General features: G+C 48.5%; 1 protein-coding gene across 1 annotated transcript; it reads right to left on the bottom strand.

The window, feature by feature from the left end:
• Positions 1 to 1,268: 1,268 nt before the first annotated feature.
• Positions 1,269 to 4,547, bottom strand: LOC128716035 (nuclear hormone receptor FTZ-F1 beta). Its single transcript, XM_053810959.1, has 7 exons — positions 3,007 to 4,547; positions 2,707 to 2,918; positions 2,278 to 2,633; positions 1,974 to 2,210; positions 1,752 to 1,901; positions 1,426 to 1,683; positions 1,269 to 1,358 (listed from the first exon to the last, which is right to left on the bottom strand). The coding sequence occupies exons 1-7, from the start codon at positions 4,545 to 4,547 to the stop codon at positions 1,269 to 1,271; spliced, it is 2,844 nt and encodes a 947-aa protein (XP_053666934.1).
• Between the last annotated feature and the right edge of the window lie 16,188 nt (positions 4,548 to 20,735).

Here is a 20,735-nt window from a genome sequence, read left to right as displayed (position 1 = left end):
TTCCGACCGGCGTATGTGGTCGTGTGGGATTTTTACTTTAATGGGGGATGTAATCAGGTGTTTTGTTTGTTTATTAACTGCGCAAAGAAAGGCACACTCTTTCAGCTACAATTTGCGCACAGAGACATCCTCTTTCTCGGTGGTAATTAGAACGATCGAGTACATTCTCGATCACATCCCCGCTGCCACTCCATTCCACAGCCTTCCTTCCCAGGAAAGGCTGAGAGGATTTCGCAGTTGGCATAGATTTGTATTTTCGAAATTAGTCGTTTCACTGTTAAGTTTTTCGATCGGTTTGTTTAAAAAAGTTTAGAATGTGTTTGCCTGTTACAATACGTACGTACAACTACTGCAAAATGGAAACCGTGGTGTTGTTGTTTGATGTTGTTTTCTTTGTCGTCTTAAGTTAACGTTTCAACTCCTCATTACTGCACACACTGCTCGTCGCCCTCGGCTAAAAGCGATCCCATTTTAGGGAGTGGCGTCACGAAAGCAACATAACCAAACATCCTTGTTTTGATTTAGTAACGAACAAACGGGCAAATATATAACGGCAGGCAATAGATTTGAAAGTTTAAAAAAACGATTCGCTATGGGATGTCTGTCAGCTGACACACTGCTAACTTAGGAGGGCTGGCTAACTACTATCACTATCAACTTAAAGCGAAGTAAACGCTATTTCGTGCGCGCACTCGCGAGTTCCAACTCACGAGTGGACTGCGAATATCAGGCATTGATATCGCGTGGATTAAAAAAACGTAGAATTTACCCCGAAATTCCATAACTGTTCAAATACACTAGCAACTAATCAGATATCAAGTAAAATAAAACTCTTGCTCCATTTCTGGCTACATTTATCTACTGCAATGCGTGTGCGCACTGTGCACTGTTTGTTCAAGCGACACAAAAACAGAACAGTTCCTCGGAAGCCCCTATACCTACGCGTGTGAGTGTGTCAGATAAACAAAACATTACAAAACAAAACATAACCTTTACAAAGCTAAATCTAGACTTATAGCGACAAACACTCCGGATGAGTGAAGAACAGTAATGTTTTCGCTAAACAGAAAACGAAATCGATACTAAGATGACGGCATCCTGGTGTAAATACGGCGATCGGGATTCATTGGCCAACGATGGACTCCGGTCGCTCTTTTTTTCTACACCCAGGGGTGTTCCAGCACCCCCCGGCATTTGGATACGAGACATCGGCACATCTGACGTCGTAGACAATTTGAGGCACAAACGCAGCGAAACGAGTCTTGTGTTCAGTGCTCACCACGGAGCAGTTCCATTAGCAGGTTGAACGAAGGCTCTTCGCCATCTTTCGGTTTGATTGTGAGCATTTCCTTACCGACCTGAAACCAAGTTGGGAGTTTAGTGTGTTGAAGGCATCTGCATCAATGCATGTGTTCTAATATTCACCTGACATGTGCGCTGTAGCTCGGGAATGCGCAACAGCAGCTCCCCAAACTTGGCCGGCGACTTGGGATAGTGGGCCAGGGTGTAGGCTTGCAGGGCCTGCAATGCCTTCTCCTGGCTTGTCCGCACCTTTTCCGATTCCTTCAGTTCGGACGTGTCCGAAGAGAGCAATACGATCACCTTCATCGCAACGTACTCGTACCGATCGACACGCAATCGTCGTAAATGATCGGTTAGATTTAACATCCGCTCAATACACGTCTGGTGGAGGAGAGAACACTTTCTTTGTAGCTATTGGTATGAATTTGGACTCCACGCGATTGAATTACCTGCAAACCACTATTCTTCACCTGATCCAACGTGATCGACTTGCCGAGTGAAATTTTAATCTCACCCGGTGTCGAGATCGAACGGTAGCAGCACGAAAACAGCAGCAGCTCACACCAGGAGTTGATCAGCAGACAGATCTGATCGTCGATCTACAATTGGAAGAAACTCTCGATTAGTTGGTGGGAATCTCAGCGTTAGAAGAACCTCCTCAAGATACGTACGGAAATGTGCTTAAACAGTGGCAAACTTTTGCACCACTTCACGATCTTGTACAGTCGGTGGTCGGCAATGTTACAGAGGTTAGCGATCAGATCGGGACTGCTGTCGGACGAGATACCCGCACTGGACAGGATCGGGTTGTTAGCGATCGTCGTGCTGCTCACGTTCGTTGCGGGTTGATTGAGTCGGGCCAGTTCCTGAGCATTGTACTGCCATAGAGGCTCAACGTCCATGATTTCCTGGAGAAGTTACAAACCACCAATTTGCAATTAGCTATTCTTACTAGATCTTGACAATGCAACTTACCTGTAATAGAACTGGAATACCTGGCTGCATGTGGTTAGCTCCACTGGAGCCGCTACCACCGTCTAAACCGGGTCCATTCCCTATTCCGTTCATTGCACCGCTGCCTCCACCAATGGATCCCGACCCGACCATCATCATGCCACCGTCCGGTGGTTCCATCTTCATCTGTTGACCTCCACCAACACCGGGGCCACCTCCCGCGTACGGTGACCGCACCGTTCCACCATACTGGAATGATCCCGCTCCTGGCGAGTCGCCCGCCTGCATTCCACCGCCTGCGTTCACCAACGGCCCTGGCAAGGTGTACGAGCACTGATACGTCGAGCGTCCTCCACGTGTTCGATCCTCCCGAATAGCTACAACGAAGCACCATCGAAGTTGAAGTTTAGCAGCACTGAAAACCCTTTTTGGACGAGGTCCTGATCTTACCTTCCAGCTTCATCCCCTTCTGAAGGCACTTCTCGAACCGGCAGGCGGGACACTTTTTGCGTGTCGCTATCGTCACCGGACAGGCCGCCCCCCTAAGGCACACGTAGTTCTTACGGTTCTGAACCGTACGCTTGAAGAAGCCCTTGCACGACTCGCACGAGAAAATGCCATAATGGAAGCCGGATATCTTATCACCACAAATGGGACACGGACTGCAGGGGGCGGGAAAGAGAAGACCACACACGGACATTAGGCGTTGGGGCAAGGATTAAGCGGGACTTTACGGGAGATTTAACCTACCTGTTGATAAGCTGTTGTCGAGATATACCGGGCGAAGGCAAATGGTCCCCATCGTAGAGGGGTTCTTCCTGGGCTGCTGCCGCCGCTGCTGCTGCCAGCTGTTTGAGGGCCTGCTGCTGCTGCTGCTCGCTGTCCAGCATCGGTTTGTATAATACTGAGTGATGCAACGGTGACCCATTGAACGATGCGCTACCTCCCCCACTGCCTCCGCTGCCTCCTCCACCGCTGCCGGCGAAAATATTGTGGCGGCCCTGGATGGGCGAATGGGTCGGACTAAACTCGGAGCTGTACGAGTAGCAGCTGCTGTGTGACGCGTCACTATTGTTTCGGCTAAGCGATGGCGTGTACGGTGCATGGCGGGATGTTAGTGGCGACTGGCTCGGCGAACTGTGCGTGTACACCGAGTGGATGGCTGAGTCGGGGCTGGGATTCGCCGGCAGCAGCGTCGTTTTCGAGCGGACCAGCAGCGGCGAGTGGATTGCATTCGGTGGCAGTGCACTCCCTCCGCCCGGATCACCCACACCGCCCGGCGGCAGCTCGTACTTTAGATTTATCACATCCGGCAGTCCCTTCTTCATCGTGGACGATCCGGCCGCCGAAGACGTTGGAATGTTGGTGGAGTTACCGAGACCGGACACGTTGTACGCTAGTCCCGGGTTGATCAGTGGAAGCCCCGCTTCCGGTTTGATCATGAGCCGGTTCGGTAGCGGCGAGTTGCTGGAGCTGCTACTGCCGGTATTGCTGCTGCTGTGCGGATTTCGAATCGTCCCCCCGCCCTGACTGTTCCCGTGGGATGAAAGGTTGTAACTACCGACGATGCTGTTACTGCTGCTACTGCTGCTGCTGCTGGAAGCGGTAAGTGCCAACGGTTCCGTAATACCCGGCCCGGACGTCGGTGGTTCGACGTCAAGTTCTTCCTCCCGCTTGGGCACTACCATGGCGATCGGGGAGGGATCGATCGGTGCGATCACCAGCTTGCTACCACCACCGCCGTTCGAGCTCGAGCTCGAATTTTCGTTGTCCACCAGCATCGGTTCCTCCGGTTCGGAGAGTTCGCCCTCCCAGGACATTGGTCGCGGAAGGCTCTTACTGGCGCTACGTTCCTCGCGCATATTTACACCGTTCGTCAGTGCCGCCGTCTTCTCAATGTTGGACAACTCCGTATCCGACTCATCGGACTCTTCCATCTTCGGCACGGTGATGCGTATTCCACCGCTCACGTTTCCAAAGATGCCACCGGTCGTCATCGCTACCGGACTCCCTCCGGCACTCGTAGCAGTCGTAGTACCCGCAGTAGTACTAGTGCTGGTGTTATTGTTCACATTGTGGCTGCTATTGCTACTCGCCGTGTTGTTATTGTTGTTGATGCTGTTATTATTGTTGTTGTGTTTGATCGCCGCCACTACACCGCTAACGTCCAGCGGTAATCCGCTCATACCGCCATCGTCACAGTTGATCGTCGTTACGGACACGTTTCCGCCGCGTGTTGCCGCAGGTATTCCGCCGCTTCCGTTTACCTCCGTCGATGTCATAATTCTCATTGATTGTCTGGTGCTTTCTGACGCTTCCACACGGGTCCTGGTTTGTTTCCGAATGGCGTTACACCGGAAAAAGCGTCGTGATACTTTTGCCTTCAATTTCTGGACGAGCTGTATGTCCGGTTACTACAAGCCTACCCGTCCCACTACACGGATGGCATTTTAATCGGCACAACTCGGGAAGAAAGTTCCTTTCATTTCTGTAACGAAATAAGTAAGAAAATAATGCATTAATGGCAGAAATGAGAAATTAGGAATACTTAAATACTGTTGGGTATGATCAAGAAGACATAATTTCATGTAACCATCACATACAAAAATCGACCTCCATTTCAAACTATTTAAGGCAAGATGGCACTGGTAATATCCTTTATCTCACCGATTCCTTTTGTTTTCAAGGGCATCAAACACTCAGCCACATTAGAACATGGTTATAATACATTAATAACAAACAAGCCCGGAAATACGACCTCCACCCTCCTGTTCCTGTGTGTGTGTGTGTTTGTATTTGTATTTATTTACATTTTCGTCACCGTGTAATTGAGTGCGGCACTTCACGGGCATCGCACTGTTGCAAACAAACAAGTTGCATCCCTCTGATGGTTGGGTTGATTTATGTGATCGCTGGTTGCTTCTTCGCCGTACTTCGCCTTTTTCTTATCCACTTCGAAACCACCCGAACACAAAACACGAATCGGCCAGATTATTTCTCATTCTCGGCACAACGAAACTAACCCACCATCAGCCACCCTATCAGTAATGCGCAACGGCAGCGACGAGGGAGGAATAAAGGGTGGTGAGTTAACCCACACACGCATGCAGCAGATGACGAGTGAACACCAACACAAACACACGGTCTCACCAATACCCACATCAAAAAGACACCACGACGACCTTCAGATATGTTGGATTCGTACGCAACGACCTTGCATGTGCGTCATCGCCCGTGTTGCACGCGTGGCAGTGGTGTTGGTGTACCAAGCACGCTCGCTCTCTCTCTCACTGTCTCGCTCGCTCGCTCATTCACAACCCCACGCACACACACACGCTCGTGGGGGTTGTTATTGCGATGGTATTGGTGTGCATCCAAGCAACCTAGGGGAGCTCCAATGAGGCCGAAACAAATCGTGTTGCTTCGATTTTTTTGGGGCGAATAAAAGAAATAAATAAAGGAGACGCATGGTGCTTCTCTTCGTATGTGTCGATACATTTTCCAAGCAGCACCGGTAAGGGGTTTTTATGTTTTACTGCAAACTACATCATACCCGTTAGCATCGAGCGTAGACGTCGCGGCGTTTACAGCTCGCAAACATAACCAGCGGCTACACAAACACCTTCACACGACTGTGCTCCCCAACATCACCATCGTTGGCGCATCGTTTCCACACACATACTCTGCGAGCAGGAAGCTCGTGTTACGTGTTGCTTGCTTTTGATGTGCGGAGCAGTCGACAAGTGGCAGACGGTGGGGAAGGCAAAGGTGGAACCGTCTTTGTTGCTACCAAACAAAAACTCCTCGTCGCATCTCCCTTCCGGGCGCTTGTCCCCCTGAAATCCGGTTCGAGTTCTGCGCCTCTCCAGCGCTGATGTGTGTGCGTGTGTATGTGTTCGGGCTCACAATCTATCTCCCCATCTCACCGACCGTTCTGTTTTCACACACTCTCACACTGGATTGGCCCCACATCATCATCATCGTCACCACCACCACACCGTCGTTACGCGAAGCCCTCTGCGCGCTGCGCCGTTGCGGTGTTGTGCTGTGTTCGCGTTCATTTTGTTTGATGATGCTTTTTATCACCTTTTTTTAGCTTTCCTTTGCTCGGCTTTCCAACGGTAAAATAGAGGAGTGGACGCATTAAACGCTAGCGACCAACCAGAGCTAATACAAATCCGGTGGAGCACATTTTTAATACCATTTTGAATTAATATGGGGGAAATAAACAGAAAAGAACTAGGAATGGTATTTTATTTTAATTAGACTAAACATACCATAAACAAATAAAACATTAAAAGCGAACGAAATATAAGATAAAATATACGTGAAATAATACATAGTAGTTTAAACATAATTATGCCATTTAAATAATAAAATGAGGAATGCAAATTATAAAGCTGTATCTCATCAAGATAAAGTTCAAAAATTTCTCCCCACTTTTCCACTAAAAAGTATTGCTTAAAACCCACGCACAGGGATGACAAAACGGTCACAAGAATTCGTCTACTCCATTGACTGTCTCACCAGAATTTCACACATCATTTTTCCCAAAACAATCATACCACACGGCCTAAACCGCTCTCACTTCAAGGTGCTACGAAGATGATCTGGACGAACGCAGACCTATATTACTGTCAAGTAGTTTCACCTCCGATTCGCCGGATTCTAATTACCTTTTGCCAACTCTTTCCCCCTACTTAATGTCATTTGGCGCGGTGCAAAATATTGAGCACATGCTCACACACACACACACACACCTAGCCCTGACGATAAAGGCGGAAATATTAACCACCCTCTTTAACCTCATTTTGCGCTGCGGTATGGGTTAAAATATAAATTTGTCAAAAAAAAAAACTTCAACGGGAAACAAAAATTGCAAAACATGGCCAACACTCCCTTTAAAATCCTGGGGTGTGGTAATAGAGAACAGAGGGTGGTGTGGGTTGCTAGAGGGGCTATCTTTCTCCCCCGTTTTCTGCAAGGCCACATACGAATGCCGCCATTTGTGTGTAAGCAGGATGAGAACGAGAGAAAGAGAGACAATGAGAAAGAGAGAGTGAGAGAAAGAAAGAAAGAGATAGTATGTAATGATTATAACATCTTATTGCTCATTTTCTCTCCCTATTTGGGGGCCCCGGGAACGATAAAGTGGGACCACAACCTCGAGGTCGAGACGTGTGTGTCGAGAGTTGTCTTCCGCATTTTCCTGTAGCCATTTCAGCATTTTTTTTTAGTTGTTTATCTTCACAAACACATACACAGACAGTCAGAAATAAAAAAAAATCGTCCGTAGAATGCCGGATAGCCACGGGACGCTCCACGTGCGAGGGGACACATTCCTTCTTTCTCGCGCTTCTGCCGCTGGGAAGGGATGGGGTGGTGGGAGGAACGTTCTTCTACTTGGATTCTTCCTGCTGGCAAAAAAAGATGGATCTCGCAACCAAACAACGCACCCCGCACGCCCCGACTTCAATGCCACCTTGTACCGGGAAGAGAAGGTCATTTCTCGTCAGTGGGGCAGCAACTCTCCTTTGGGGATGATGTGCTGGGGAGGAAGCGAGAGAGATTTAGGGAGATGGGTGCGTGTGTGCGAGTGAGTGCGAGACAGAGAAAGGGGGAAAGAACCGTTAGCTTAGGTGGACCCGGTCTGTCCACTTCCCGAAAGTTCACTCCGACACCCCGACGCGTAAGGGAATGTGGATGGAGGTGCATGGTGGTTTGTACGGTCCAGGGTGGTGGAGCCCGTGGCGGTAGCGGTGCTCTAAAGCGGTACAAACCGTTTCAAGCTGTCATCCGTCAGATTAATCGGTGAGTGAGTGAAAGAAAACGAGAAGAACGAATGAGGACCGAATGTGTCCTCTAAATGGTGTTCGAGAGTATGCAGTGGATAAAGATAAGTGGACACGACTCCAACAAATCTCCAACAAAAACGGCATGTTTAAACATATTTTATTTAAAAAGCAACCAAACACTGTTTATAACGCAACGGTCAAAACTCGCCTGCAATCGCCTTATCTTATCGGAGATCATGTTTTTTGCTAGCGTTGATAAAAATGGTAACGAACTGTACGAGTAGGGGTGCAGCAGCACCACCCGTTTGTGCCGCCAGAGAACCAAACCTCGAGAAAACTACTCCGATTGGTGAAACATTGGCCGCTAGCGGGGTGTATTGTGTCAAAAGTCATGCATTCTGCATCTTGCTGCCAGTCTTGCAGCGACCATCTTCGTTTTCCGTCCTTCGGGCGTCGTGGGTGGATGGACTGTTTTATTCGAAAACCAGCAAAAATCAATACAGAACGCAAACCCACAAAAAAAAACGGGCATGGCGGAAAGAAACGACAAAAGGGCGAGGAGTTCCCAGTCTCGGGGTGGGAGTTGGGCGAAGGGCGAACTCGTGGAAACGTGGAGTTTTTTTGGGGTGCATTCGAGTGCACTTTGGGATGTGCATACAGGCGCACCCCGGCGAGTGTGCTCCATTGTTGTCTGATCGGTACTCTGTTACCGCTGGATGGAACGAGCCGAGCGAGCAAAGCTAGCAGAGAAATGATAGTTTAAAGTTAGCATAAAGCTAGTAGTGCACTTGGGCGGCAGCGAGGGAAACCCGGCATTGTGGGACGCAGACACAGGCACGCGGGTGCGCGGGGATGAGGCTAGAGCGTTCGTTTACCTTTTGTATCTCTTTTTATCACCTCCGCGCCACCCATCGCCATAGGGTGGTGTAGAATATTGCACACGCGACGACCCAGACATACATCCGCTGCCCCATTGGGAGAAAGCGAGCAGGCGCGACTGGAGCAAACGAAACGCAAGATGCGCTCCCAACACGGAAGAGGTCAACGTCGCCGTCTGGGGCGCACTCTCTCGGATGCATTTCACGCGCTCGTTTACGTTTGTGTGTGTGTGTGTATGGGTCTCCCTCAATGCACATAGTGCACCATCGATCGTACGCCGGTTTCGTTTTATGTGACGTCAACACGGCATTTTACCATCGCGAGCCGCCTACACGCGGGACAAAGTGCAACACGGCCCTGCACGATGGCCTGTCAAAACATGGAGTGTTTTTTATGTGTTTTCTCTCTCCCTCTTACTCTTTCGCTATCTCTCTCTTTCGAGCCATGCCATCTCGCGAACAGCGATCTCTTCCCCGATCGTAAAGTTCATCCCACGAATAGACAAACACACAAGGCGTCTATGGAGATCCAGGTTCGCTTCCAGCGTTGGAAGACGAAGAAAGGAACGAGGGAGGAATAAAACACCTCTTCCCGGTTTTGTTTTTTGTTAAATAAGAACGATTTTCCACAAACATAAGTCCCTTGGAGTCTTGGTTGTCTGTGGTGGTGATATTTATACCCGCGCCTTGGACGACGCTAACACATGAGCGAGATGCGTTTGGGACGTATGGCACATCTTTCTCAACACCACAATTTCAAGACATTTGTAATAATACCACCGCCAAAGGTTCCGTCCATGAAGCGAAACCCGCAGTATGTGATCTTCGACCTCAAGATTAAGCAGATTGGTGTGTTATTAATCACTGTTAGCTGGTTCGAGAAATGTGGCATCAAATAGATTTACTCCACTTGGATGGCTTCAAAAATTTGACCTCACCGGGTGTAGATGACCGGAAAACGGGCCCCGTTCCGTTCCCGCTTTGCCTTAATAAGAGTGATAATAGACCGTCGGACATTTAAACACACACGCTTTGATGACCTTGTCGTTTGGCGATATGACAATTTGTGTGCTGGTGCGACTCAACACACAGGGTGATTCGAATGCTGTGATGTTGCACCAAATCACCTTACACGCGCCATTGCCCACGCTCGTTTGGCAAACTCCAAAAGTCCGCGCGGGTCCTCCAATAGTGTCACATGGAAATGCGTGGTTTTATAGCGCAACCGGACGCTGGTTATACGGTGCGTGGGATGTTTGCATTTTATGCGAGCTCCGGGTCGGCGATTTTCCACCAATTAGCTTTTATCTTTCGCGTTTTGGGGAGCGAACGAAAAAAAAACCCCCCCGGCGAGGAGACAGTTTTACACGCTCGTATCGTAAAGTTGTCACAGTAAAGGTTGGAAGCTGCAATGTGGAATGTATTTTTGACTGCCAACGACCCACCGGACTAATGGTGTCCCACGGATGCGTGCCAACGACCTACGGCGGCGGTTGTGCATGTCTGGCCGGATCGGAGCAATGGAGCTGTAAAGGAATGGTTGCGTTACTGACGGTTTATTTTTTTATGGCCACCCTATTCCTATAACTTACAGCCAGTCAGGACACTAAGCCAAGGCTAGAGATGCTGTGGATGTGGGAGACGTTTGCGCAAGATTTGCAGGAATGGCGTATAATCGATGAGTTTATCGTGGTTTTTTTTCTGGACATCGTTGGTCCGCTTAGGTAAACGCATCTCGATGCATCCTTCCTTGCACTGTCACGCAAGACCTTTCGCACATTATTAGAAGAAATAGTGTTGGATTATGGCCAGCACAACAAGTGGCCTCAAACACAATGTTGCAGTGCACAGGGTGGCGTCTGGTAGCATTTGAATGGCGGCGTCCCAATATTTGGCAGCTCACTGTACCGTATGCCGTTAGCCGTAAGGTGCGAAGAAATAAAGGGTTGGAAAGTGGAAGCTGGAAGTGGGGCAAAGAATGCCACAAGATTGCAAGTGCAATCGGACACCGCACACATCGCGCTGCCTCTTGCTTTGTCATGCATGCTGTGCAAATCCGGACCGGTTGCACACCTTTGCTGCCGCAGCAACGCTAATCCGTCACTAATGACACACAAATGGCTGGGCCTCGGACGATTAAGGAGCGGCACCAAGGACACCCTTTGCCTCTCCCTTTTGGGCAGCATTATGGTACATTAAACCATTAAAAGCCCCCCATCCCCTCACACCTATTTAATACCTCCCCACACAGCTATGTGGTCAACCGTGACCTGCCACGGGTGTCTGTGACGAAAGCGCCGCAACAACGGCGGTGGTACGGCTCTGACCTTCAACAAACTAACGGAGATATTGTAGCCGGGACGCAAGAGTATACACACCTTCTATCCACCTCTTTTGGTTTGCCCAGCCAGTTTGGTCAAGCGTCCCACACACACACACACACACATACTTTAAAAGCTGTTTAGGAGGGAGACTGGGCCCGTCTTTATGAGTTGTGAAGTTTTAATTTTACGCCGACCGCACACCGGTCGAAACGCGACACCGTGACGACGTGCCGCCGGAATGGATGACCTTGCCTTGTCGTCTCGGTGCTAATTTGGCACCGTCCGTTCCGTCCGGCCATCTCGTACACAGTGCAGGGGGCAAAACATTGAAGACCTGCAATTTTGCACCTGCACTGTTGGGTGATGTGCAAGATCTGGCACGCTTGCAAGTGGCTCGGCCACAGACCTTTGGACGGAATTTATTTTAAACACTTGCATCCGAGACACCCTGTATTGGACGGGCTTTTCAAAACGCACAACGAGAGGTCGTTACGTTTGTCAGAATGTCTCATAAGAACGTGATTCTACTGCAGTTGATTTATTGATGAAAATGGTCGCCATCTTACGCTCTCTCTTTCTCTCTCCCCACTGACATTTTCATGTCGTTTGGCACTTTCTTCAAACCATCCAGGGGAATACAAAATTCTTCACCGACCCTTTTTCGAGGCCAAATTCCACCGTCTGTGGATTTTCTGCCTACATTCCTGGACTTCATTTTTATGCCTCATTCATGAATAAAAAAAAATAAATAAACCGGCAAACGCAATCTTTCATCCATTCTTTATCATCCTACCTTTACCCAACCGGGACTCGGTGAACCAATGAAGCAAAATCCCTTATGAAAGCCAAGCACTTCAACTGATGGGGCTGGGGCAAGCGGTGGAGGGGCGGTGGAGGGGCGATGGAGGTGTACTATGTTTGTCAAATGGCTACAGCCCCCCCCCCCCCCCCCCACTCCCCCCCCTCCCGAAACAGTTCCCGGTCCACGTAGTGGGGACGGTTCGTATCGATCCAACAAAGTTCAATGTCTCTCTCTCCCGCGGGATTTTCCCGGCGTTTTACCGGGCCGGGAATGCAAATCCGACCGAACCGGGAACCGAACGGTGACGGAGTGCGCGATGAGCGCGACTGCAGTGACTGAAATGCAAAAATAAAAGCACTTGACGATCGGGCACGGTGGAAGTAGGCAGGCGGAGTGGAACCTCTGCGTGGAGCTTCTGCTTTCTCGTAACCAAACACACACACACACACACATAGGGGGAGAGAGAGGGTGGTTTTGTGATGGTAGGCTTCATTAGTTATTCACAAAAGCCGACCGAACCCGAAAGGCCGCCCAGAGGGGGGGAAAAGATGGAAACCGTCGTACAGGAAGAAAACATTGCCGTTATGACGTTAATCGAAGCCGGCTGTTGGAAAGCTCACCTCACTGCAGTAGTAGCAAGAAGTGGAGGAAGCAAACTCCAGCAGAGGGGCAGAATCAGGCTCGTGAACAAGGTGGCATTTAGATGGAAGTCATATCATACAAAACGGCAGCAATAGGGAACAAAACCAAACACAAAAAAACACTGCTTTAAAAATGCCACACGGCTGGGGATTTTCTTTCCATTTCCTCCAACCGCAAGCGTTCTCAACATCTTTTATCCTGGGCTTCTTTTGTTTCTGTTGTGAATTAAAAAAAAACCATTAAAAAAACCTCATTTTTTAACTAACCTCAAATGGTTAACTTGGAGTTTAATATGAGTAGCAACTAAACTAAAATGTCTTGGATAACGAGCGTTGGGATTCGTGAAGATAACTTGGGAGTTTTAGTGTCCGGTCGTGGTCATGCATAGCATCTTTGGCTCATGAGTCATTCGTCTATATAATCAATCAACCATGTCGCGTCAGAATAATGTTGCATCGTAATACAAAGGAGCGAAGTACTTAGGATTTAGAACAAATTACTTAAGGAGATATATACTCAGTGACTTTGAGCTTATCTCTGCTAATAAAACCTAGTTCTGAATTCCTCACACGCAAGAATCTACTAAACATGCTACGCAAATGAAGAACTAGCACCCTTTACTCTAGTGTTTCAAATCTGGTCCGGAAGGGTACGAAATGTTTTTAAATGGCCAATGGCTTCGGGGATAGTAATGGCGAAAAACTATCCCCTACCGCACTGTCCATGGCTGCTTTCTCGCTTGCCCATATCGATTACAGGCGAATTTCGAACGTGTGTAAAACATGACCTCCACCGAGTTTTTCGCCTTCCCAACGGCCCAATACTCCAGCAAGCACACGAATCCGGCAGCTCCGTATCATTCGCGACAAGTGTTTACGGCGTCCGCCAGGGGTTTCGCACCGAAAGCCCCATTTCTTGGTGTCAAGCTCCACACAAGGTTTATCTTTCTCCGCTTTGAGCACTTGTTTCTTCATTTCCCGTTCATTCCCATCTGACCTCGGGCAGTGTGGGACACACCCCGTGCACAAACACACACACACACACATCGACAGGTCGCCGATGGTGGTAAACTTCTTCCCGGTTCTTGCACGAAAAGAGAAACCTCGTAAAACTGGCCGTTAAGAGCCACCGGACCGGAGACGCAGCGTGACATTCGGAGGACGGTCACCGGGAAAAGAGCAGGAAAAGAAGCACAAGTGGGAAGCTTTTTTTTGTTGTACCGGAAAGGCGGAAAGTGCGCACCTTCACCAACGAGGACCAAAGCAGTGGAAAGGACAGAGAGAGAGAGAGAGAGGAAGGGAAAAAAACAGCAAACCAGAAACGCAACTCCCAACACACGAAGAAGACGCACCAATGGAAGGGAGCTCATTTTCACCGTTAATCTTACAATTCTTGTTTCGCTGCGCTTGCGGAACCGAACTCCGCAAAAAAAAACCTGCGCGACATCGACCCGATTCTGCGCTGAAGGCGGGTTCGAATCGAGATGGCGATTTGATGGAGAAAACTAAATGGAGATCGAGGCAGGCCAAGCCAGTGAAATGTTGCTTGAAACGCATGACATTGCACACTTCGGGGCTTCTGGGAGTCACAGAGGTGTAGGTTGAAGGTGGACGATTTCCTGCCGGTAGGGAAGAACTGGAGTTGTGGCTGTAGATCGATCGATCGAACCGATCTGAGAAAGAGTGATCTTTTCTCTTGCCGCTCTCAAAAAAAAACCTCCTCATTTTACCCCTCAAGATGGGTGAGGTTGTTTTTTTTTATTTACTTTCCGAATAGGACAGTTTTTGTTTTGTTTGACCATTTCACGGACATTTCCTGCATTCCGCTTATGGAAGTTGGCATTTTTGTGGCGAGTGTTTTTATTATGTTTTATCTTGGTCGCATTTTTCGGCTCATTTCTCCGTTTCCTCCCAGTTGGAGACGTCCACTTTGGGAAGAATTTCTGCCGAGCTGGACATTAATCTGCATAAAACCGGCGGCACCACCAGTAGACAACGTGCATAACATGTCCCCAAGCGGAGGTGAAAATTGTCACAAGAAAGATAGAGGAATACATAGAAATAAAAGAACACCACCACGCAGCGAAAGACACTCGCACCAATCAGATCAAATTTCACGCTGCTTCTTCGCTGCGTGTGTTCTTCTACCAGTTTCACCATGGAAATCGGGAACCTGATTTTTTTTTTTTTGCAACGATCAGTCCAAATATGGCGTTCAGAAATGGGAACGGCGCTTGGTCAAGTCTTTTGGTGGAAGATTGGAATATTTACGGCCATTACCGAGTACTCCGATGAAATAAGCCTGTAGTTTATGACAGGCAGTGTCTATCTTTGTCCACTGTTAGCACAATATTTCTGACCATCCAGTGCAGAGACATTGAAGTTTTTGGAGAGTTAGTTGGGGCAGTGGAGTCATCCAACTTCACACAACCTCTCTTCTTTTGAGGCCACACATTTTAATGTACTATTCTTTTCTATTGCCGGTTTTCCTACTCCAACTTTGGATTAGAATTCCAAATAGTGCGTCGCGACGGTCGCGGTGGCATCGCACAATACCCATCGAACAGCTGCAGATTGTGTTACCTTCAATTAGAATTTCCAATCCACGCACTCGGTGCGTATTGTTATGCGTAAGCCGTAGCAAAACTAGAGAAATAGAGTCCCTCCTCTTCCCGGTGGTTGAGAGCGCTTCGTACCGTGTGTCAATGACCCAGACCGTTTTGGCTATTACAAGTCAAATGGAACCAGAAGACGGGTTCTCTGGTAAGTTTTTCCCCATCTCAAAACGCATTTGCTAGCTAACACTTGCCAGAACAATATCGGAAGGTCACAGACAGGGGCTTTGTCCCTTGTGTATGCCGGAAGAGGACGTGCCGAAAGCGGCATCACATCGATTCGCGGAACTAAAACACCCATCATCCACGGTTTATGGAACGGTTGTACTCACCCCTTTGGCGCTCACTGACACGGTGTGTCGGACAGTTTATAGTTTACGGTTTGCGTGTGGCTTTCGCTACGTGCTCGGACCTAACCGCAAGGGAAAAGTATAACGCATCATTTCGTCCGTATGCTTCTCCGGCAGAGGTTCGTAACCAACGGATGTGCGGTAGCTTACGTTGGATCACAGTCCACCTACGTGAGCCATGCAGCGGTTGGTTTGAGCACGTTCAAAGTGAAAATTTCGTACGATTGCGGAAAGAAAGGAACAAGCGAGAACTGTAGTTAAAGTTTTCATTCCCAAAGAAAAAGGACTTAGTTTTCCATCCACAACATCACCAAAGACAAGAGTCGCACATTTCTTTTTTTCTGTTTTCGACCGAAAGAGAATCAAAATGGCTCCCCGTTGTCGAGCGCCCAAAATGGCGCTGCGCACAGTAAAGCGACATCTCACGCAGCGCACCACGATCAACACGCACGATCGAAGCGTACACCCCTTGCAAGCTCCAACACCCCCCGGTCCGAAGCGGCTTGTGCAAACAAGTTTTTGAGCTGCAGTGAATGAAAGGAGTGAGAAAAGAGGGCTCAGAACGACATACACACACACGAAAAAATGGATACCGAAACAAGCGCGCCAGTGGAACGTATCGGAGGTGGCTTGTTGCATCCCGCGGCAGCAGGCTTGACCTTTTCAGAAATAACGGTGATGTGCACCGTTCCCAACCCCACCCGAGACCGCACGCACGGGATGGGGGTTAGGGTTAGTGTTTAAAAGGGTACACGCACACACTACGGCGAACTGGGCGCATCATTTTACGCAATAGTGGTGCAACAGTGGCGTGCTTATTATGTTCGTCTGGATCCTCGGCCGGTGGTGCTTGCCCACTCCATCTTCCTTCAAGGTCGTCAAGTGATCTTTTTTTTTCGCTCGTGCCCACTACACTAGTTTGCCACAGCGAACTACTGTTGGGAGAATAAAAGGAGGATCTACTCCGCACGCATAGCACTCACACAAAGTCAGCTAATAACAGTAGTAGAGTGCGAATAACTCTGGACCCTGGAACTTGACGATCGTTCCGACATTAAAAGGGCTGGCTCATATTACGGTAAATAGAGTCATTGCAAAGGCTATCGAAACGGACCGACCCGGCCTACAAGCACCTTCAATGCAAGTTTTGGATGATTCATCGCAAGTACACCCAGGTTCTGGGCAGCGGGAGTTCCTAAAGATTTCATGCATTATTCATGAGATGCTCCAGCAAAGGGAGGTAAACTTCTTGCATGTGGTGGCGTACTGCAACACAAGATCGAAAAGACGACGTGCAACATAACCTCCTGCGAGCAACAACGACGAAAAAGGGAAAGGTTACACGAAAGTCACGCACTCGCGATCATCTCTAGGTGCAACCGCAGACAGACGCCGGGCAAGCCTCTCACTATTTCGATGCTCGTGCGTCATCGTCTCCACCAATTATGATCACTCATCATGGGTAATTTCGCCTCGCGAAGAAGCGCCGCGTGAATGTGGTCCGCTTCCGGACAACGGCATCGAATCGTATCTCACTGACTCTGACTCACAGGCCCATCCGACGCGCTCCAGCGACCTTCAGGGAGTCCACAAAATGGCTCCCTTCAAACAGGCAAACGGCGTTCGGCGTGATCGTTTCGGTAAAAGGCCACACTTTCAGCTACTTGGCGGTGAAGATCATGTAATTTGAAACTGCAGGCCAATCCCCGTCGGTTTCTATGACTCACTCGCTTTCCTGTCGCGCTAGGGGCTTGAATGAAATGGATCAGTTTTTGTGACCTAAAACCGCAACTCCGTAACTCTCCCGCGATAAGAATATCCATCACTCCGCTCGCCTCAAAGGTCAATCTTATTGACGGACTTTCGGGTGACAGCTACTTTTCAGCCACGAAGTTTCAAGTTGGACACCCGTTTAGAACACAAAATAAGCCGTTCGATTTATGCAACTCCTTGCCTTGGTGGAGTTTGGCCCGGTAAACGTTGCCATTTCGATTCGTATGATTAGGCTTATAGGGTAAGCTACACATAAATTTAGTCTGTCAAACGACTGCCAACTGCAGCTGCGGCTAGCAAGGAGAAACAAAAATCACAACCCTAGAACGAACATTCATCACGTGCCAATTACCGAGGGAACAATACATTACGGACATGCTGGACATGTTGCAGAAACATGTCTGTACCCTCCCTCCGGGGGGTTAAATTTAATTTCATCGATCGATTTGCTGTGGTTCGATTTTGGACGGTAATCCGTATTCTGACCGATGAATCATACCCTGATCCGATCGAGAGCATCATGTAGGTTGATTGCTAGCGGTGACTGTGGCTCCGTTTTTTCGTGCCCAACCAAAAAAAAGCCCACCAAACCTTTCCCAACTCAAATCGACACAAAAACAGCTGTTCTCGATCGGAGGTTGAATAGCAACAAAAAATAAGACCCACATTGATCCAGTTCTGGAGACAACGGCGGCCCTCTCTACCGGAGCTCCACAAGCCTCCGGGGGTACAACTTTCGCAAGAGAAGACAGCTAAAGGGGCAAAAAAAAAACCCCCCTCACCAACACGATTTTAAAGTCTGCCCCTCTCTGAAACCACATGAAAACTGGCCTCCCTTGAACTGGGCCCGAGTGGTCAGTGAACGGTGAACTACCCTTAACATTCCCCCCCCCCCCCCCCACGGATCTTCGAACCTGGTTCGCGTTGCCTACTCACTCCATCCGAACAGATGTCCAAAATCTCGACACGGAACAAACCGGAGACACCGGTTCGCTAGGCGGCAAAATGGTAGCGCGCGGGTCATAAAATAGATCACCGAATGTGGCCCCACGGATACGGCCGAGAAAAGCAGCTAACACAGGCAATGGCAATATTTCGCAACTCACCCGTCGTTATAGCTTTATGCATCGCGACACAAAACTCACACACCACCTTTGAACCGCCTTTTGGCACTACCGAATTGGAGTTCGAGGAGTTCGAGGTAAGCAAAAGCGTCAGGCGCGGCGGTTGGAAGACAAGAAAAGTATTCTCCCTCCCCCATTTGACGGATGGAAATCCGTTGACGTCGGAAAAAAGTGAAGTTTCCTTGGATACCCATTTCGACGCCGTTGGGAAATTGGTGGCCCACCCTCCCCCCTTCATTCGTAACCCTTGGTCCACATAGTTTTACGGTCGGGTGCGGAGGGAATTGGTTCAAATTTGTAGCTCCAATTGCAAACGCTGGTCGTGGACACGCAGGCCACGCTAAAGTCGTGTTCTCGTGTTCGGTTCGAGAATAATACGGTTGGCCTTGTGCCGAGTGTGCCCACAGCTAGCCGGAGCGCTATATTTCATATCGCCCCGCACAGAGCGAGAGATCGAGCCTCGCACAAATCGAAGGGGTCGAAGGATTGTTAAACGATCGTGTTCTAAAATGTGGGGTTGGTTCGACGGAGTCATTTGCGGAGCCCTTATTTGCATTTGGGTGCGTGCATTTCTGGTACTGGGCGGTAAGGCGGGAACCCACTTATAATTAAATTAAGGCTCAATTATATGCATCCAAGGTACTGCAGCTAAGTGGCAGATCAATAAATGACTACAATTGCTGCATCGGACCCATGAAAGAAATTTGCAGCTGTACATGCTCTTCAATTCTGATCACTCTAGTGCACATTCTAGTGTAGAAAATGTCAAAAATGACGTTTATTTGACAGATTTTTCTCTCAACGTCAGTTTGAGGGTTGGACTGTTGTTGCATCTACTTGCTTGAATTCTTGAACAAAATATTTTCCGACTGATTTATGTTCTATGTTTTCTTCACAAGAATGCTCCCCATCTCCCTTCCTCTCTTCGTACCCCTTGGGCTGTTGACAGTGCGCGGCAACAAGCTTTTAATCAACCTCCGTCGAACAAAAACGCGCTGCCAACTGCTGACTCTCGCTCACCTTCGCACCGAACAGGCGCACCTTTCGAATGCATGCCCGGTCGGCAAAGAAATTAATGCACACACATGCCAAGCGCACATGCCACACACCGTACCCTGGCCGGTTGGTTTGACGTGGGGTAGCGTCAGACGCAGACTTGCCCGGTTATGTTACTCCCGGTGCTTAGAAGGAGCTTAGAAGCGGACAAGTTCTTAAAGCTGGTGGGTACGGTGGTACACCAACAAGCGGGAGCACACAGGAGTGTCAATTTTCAATGCAATCCGGCTGCATTTTTTCCAACACGTTGCCTTTCTTGCGTGCTTTTCCGCTTACCTCGCCATACCGCACACCGGTTGGAGTGTCGGTTTCGCTCCATTCCCAACCATTGCGGGGGGCAAGAGCGTTGGAAAAGCTGACTACCAACGCAAGACACCAGCCGACACGGTGGTTTGTTCTTGTGCCGTCTATTTCTATCTATCTAAAACGTTCCATCGGCGTTTTTTTTTAGAATGGCAAAAATGGTGGTAAGGTAACGTTTTCTTTCAACTTCGACTGCCTGCCCCGTTACTGCTTCGAGAGCTTTAAACTCGACTACGGGAAAGGTACGGTTTCCATACATACCGATCTTTAACGGTCGATTCTATGTTGTAACCACTTGTCAATCGGGTCGCATGCTCAGGGTTTTTTTATTGGTTCAATTTTCCACCGAAAACTGCACTATGACGCGTAAATTTAACGAGCGTTACAGACGGGCAAGTGCTGGGAAGAAGTCTGTACTCTGATTTGATTGCAATTTGCATCACGAAAGATAAAACAGTTTATGGAGAAAAGTTTACGAGTTCCACTGCTGGATAGGAACGGAACGGCAGAAGGATTATGCAAATATTCAACCGATTATATCTAAGGAGGACACTACACTCCAAAGAATATTTTTGACTCTAAAGTTTAGAATTGATCATTTTAGTTTAATTTAATTATCCTACTCAAAAAGTTTTATATTTGGCTAGGTTATTACAGGGTTGGTCTGATTATATCGTGAATATTTTACAAGTTTGATAAGGAGCGAGATTCCAAAACATAAATAAATCGGTTCAACTGAAGTTATTTCGGAATAATCTCATATTCCTGATGCAATTTATTGGTTTAAAAATTTCTGTAAAAAAAATTATATCCATCTT

Source organism: Anopheles marshallii, chromosome 3 (genome assembly GCF_943734725.1).
Source record: "Anopheles marshallii chromosome 3, idAnoMarsDA_429_01, whole genome shotgun sequence".
Taxonomy (NCBI): Eukaryota; Metazoa; Arthropoda; class Insecta; order Diptera; family Culicidae; genus Anopheles; species Anopheles marshallii.
The sequence above is the reverse complement of the archived record's forward strand: the minus strand, read 5'-3'. Positions and strand labels throughout refer to the sequence as shown.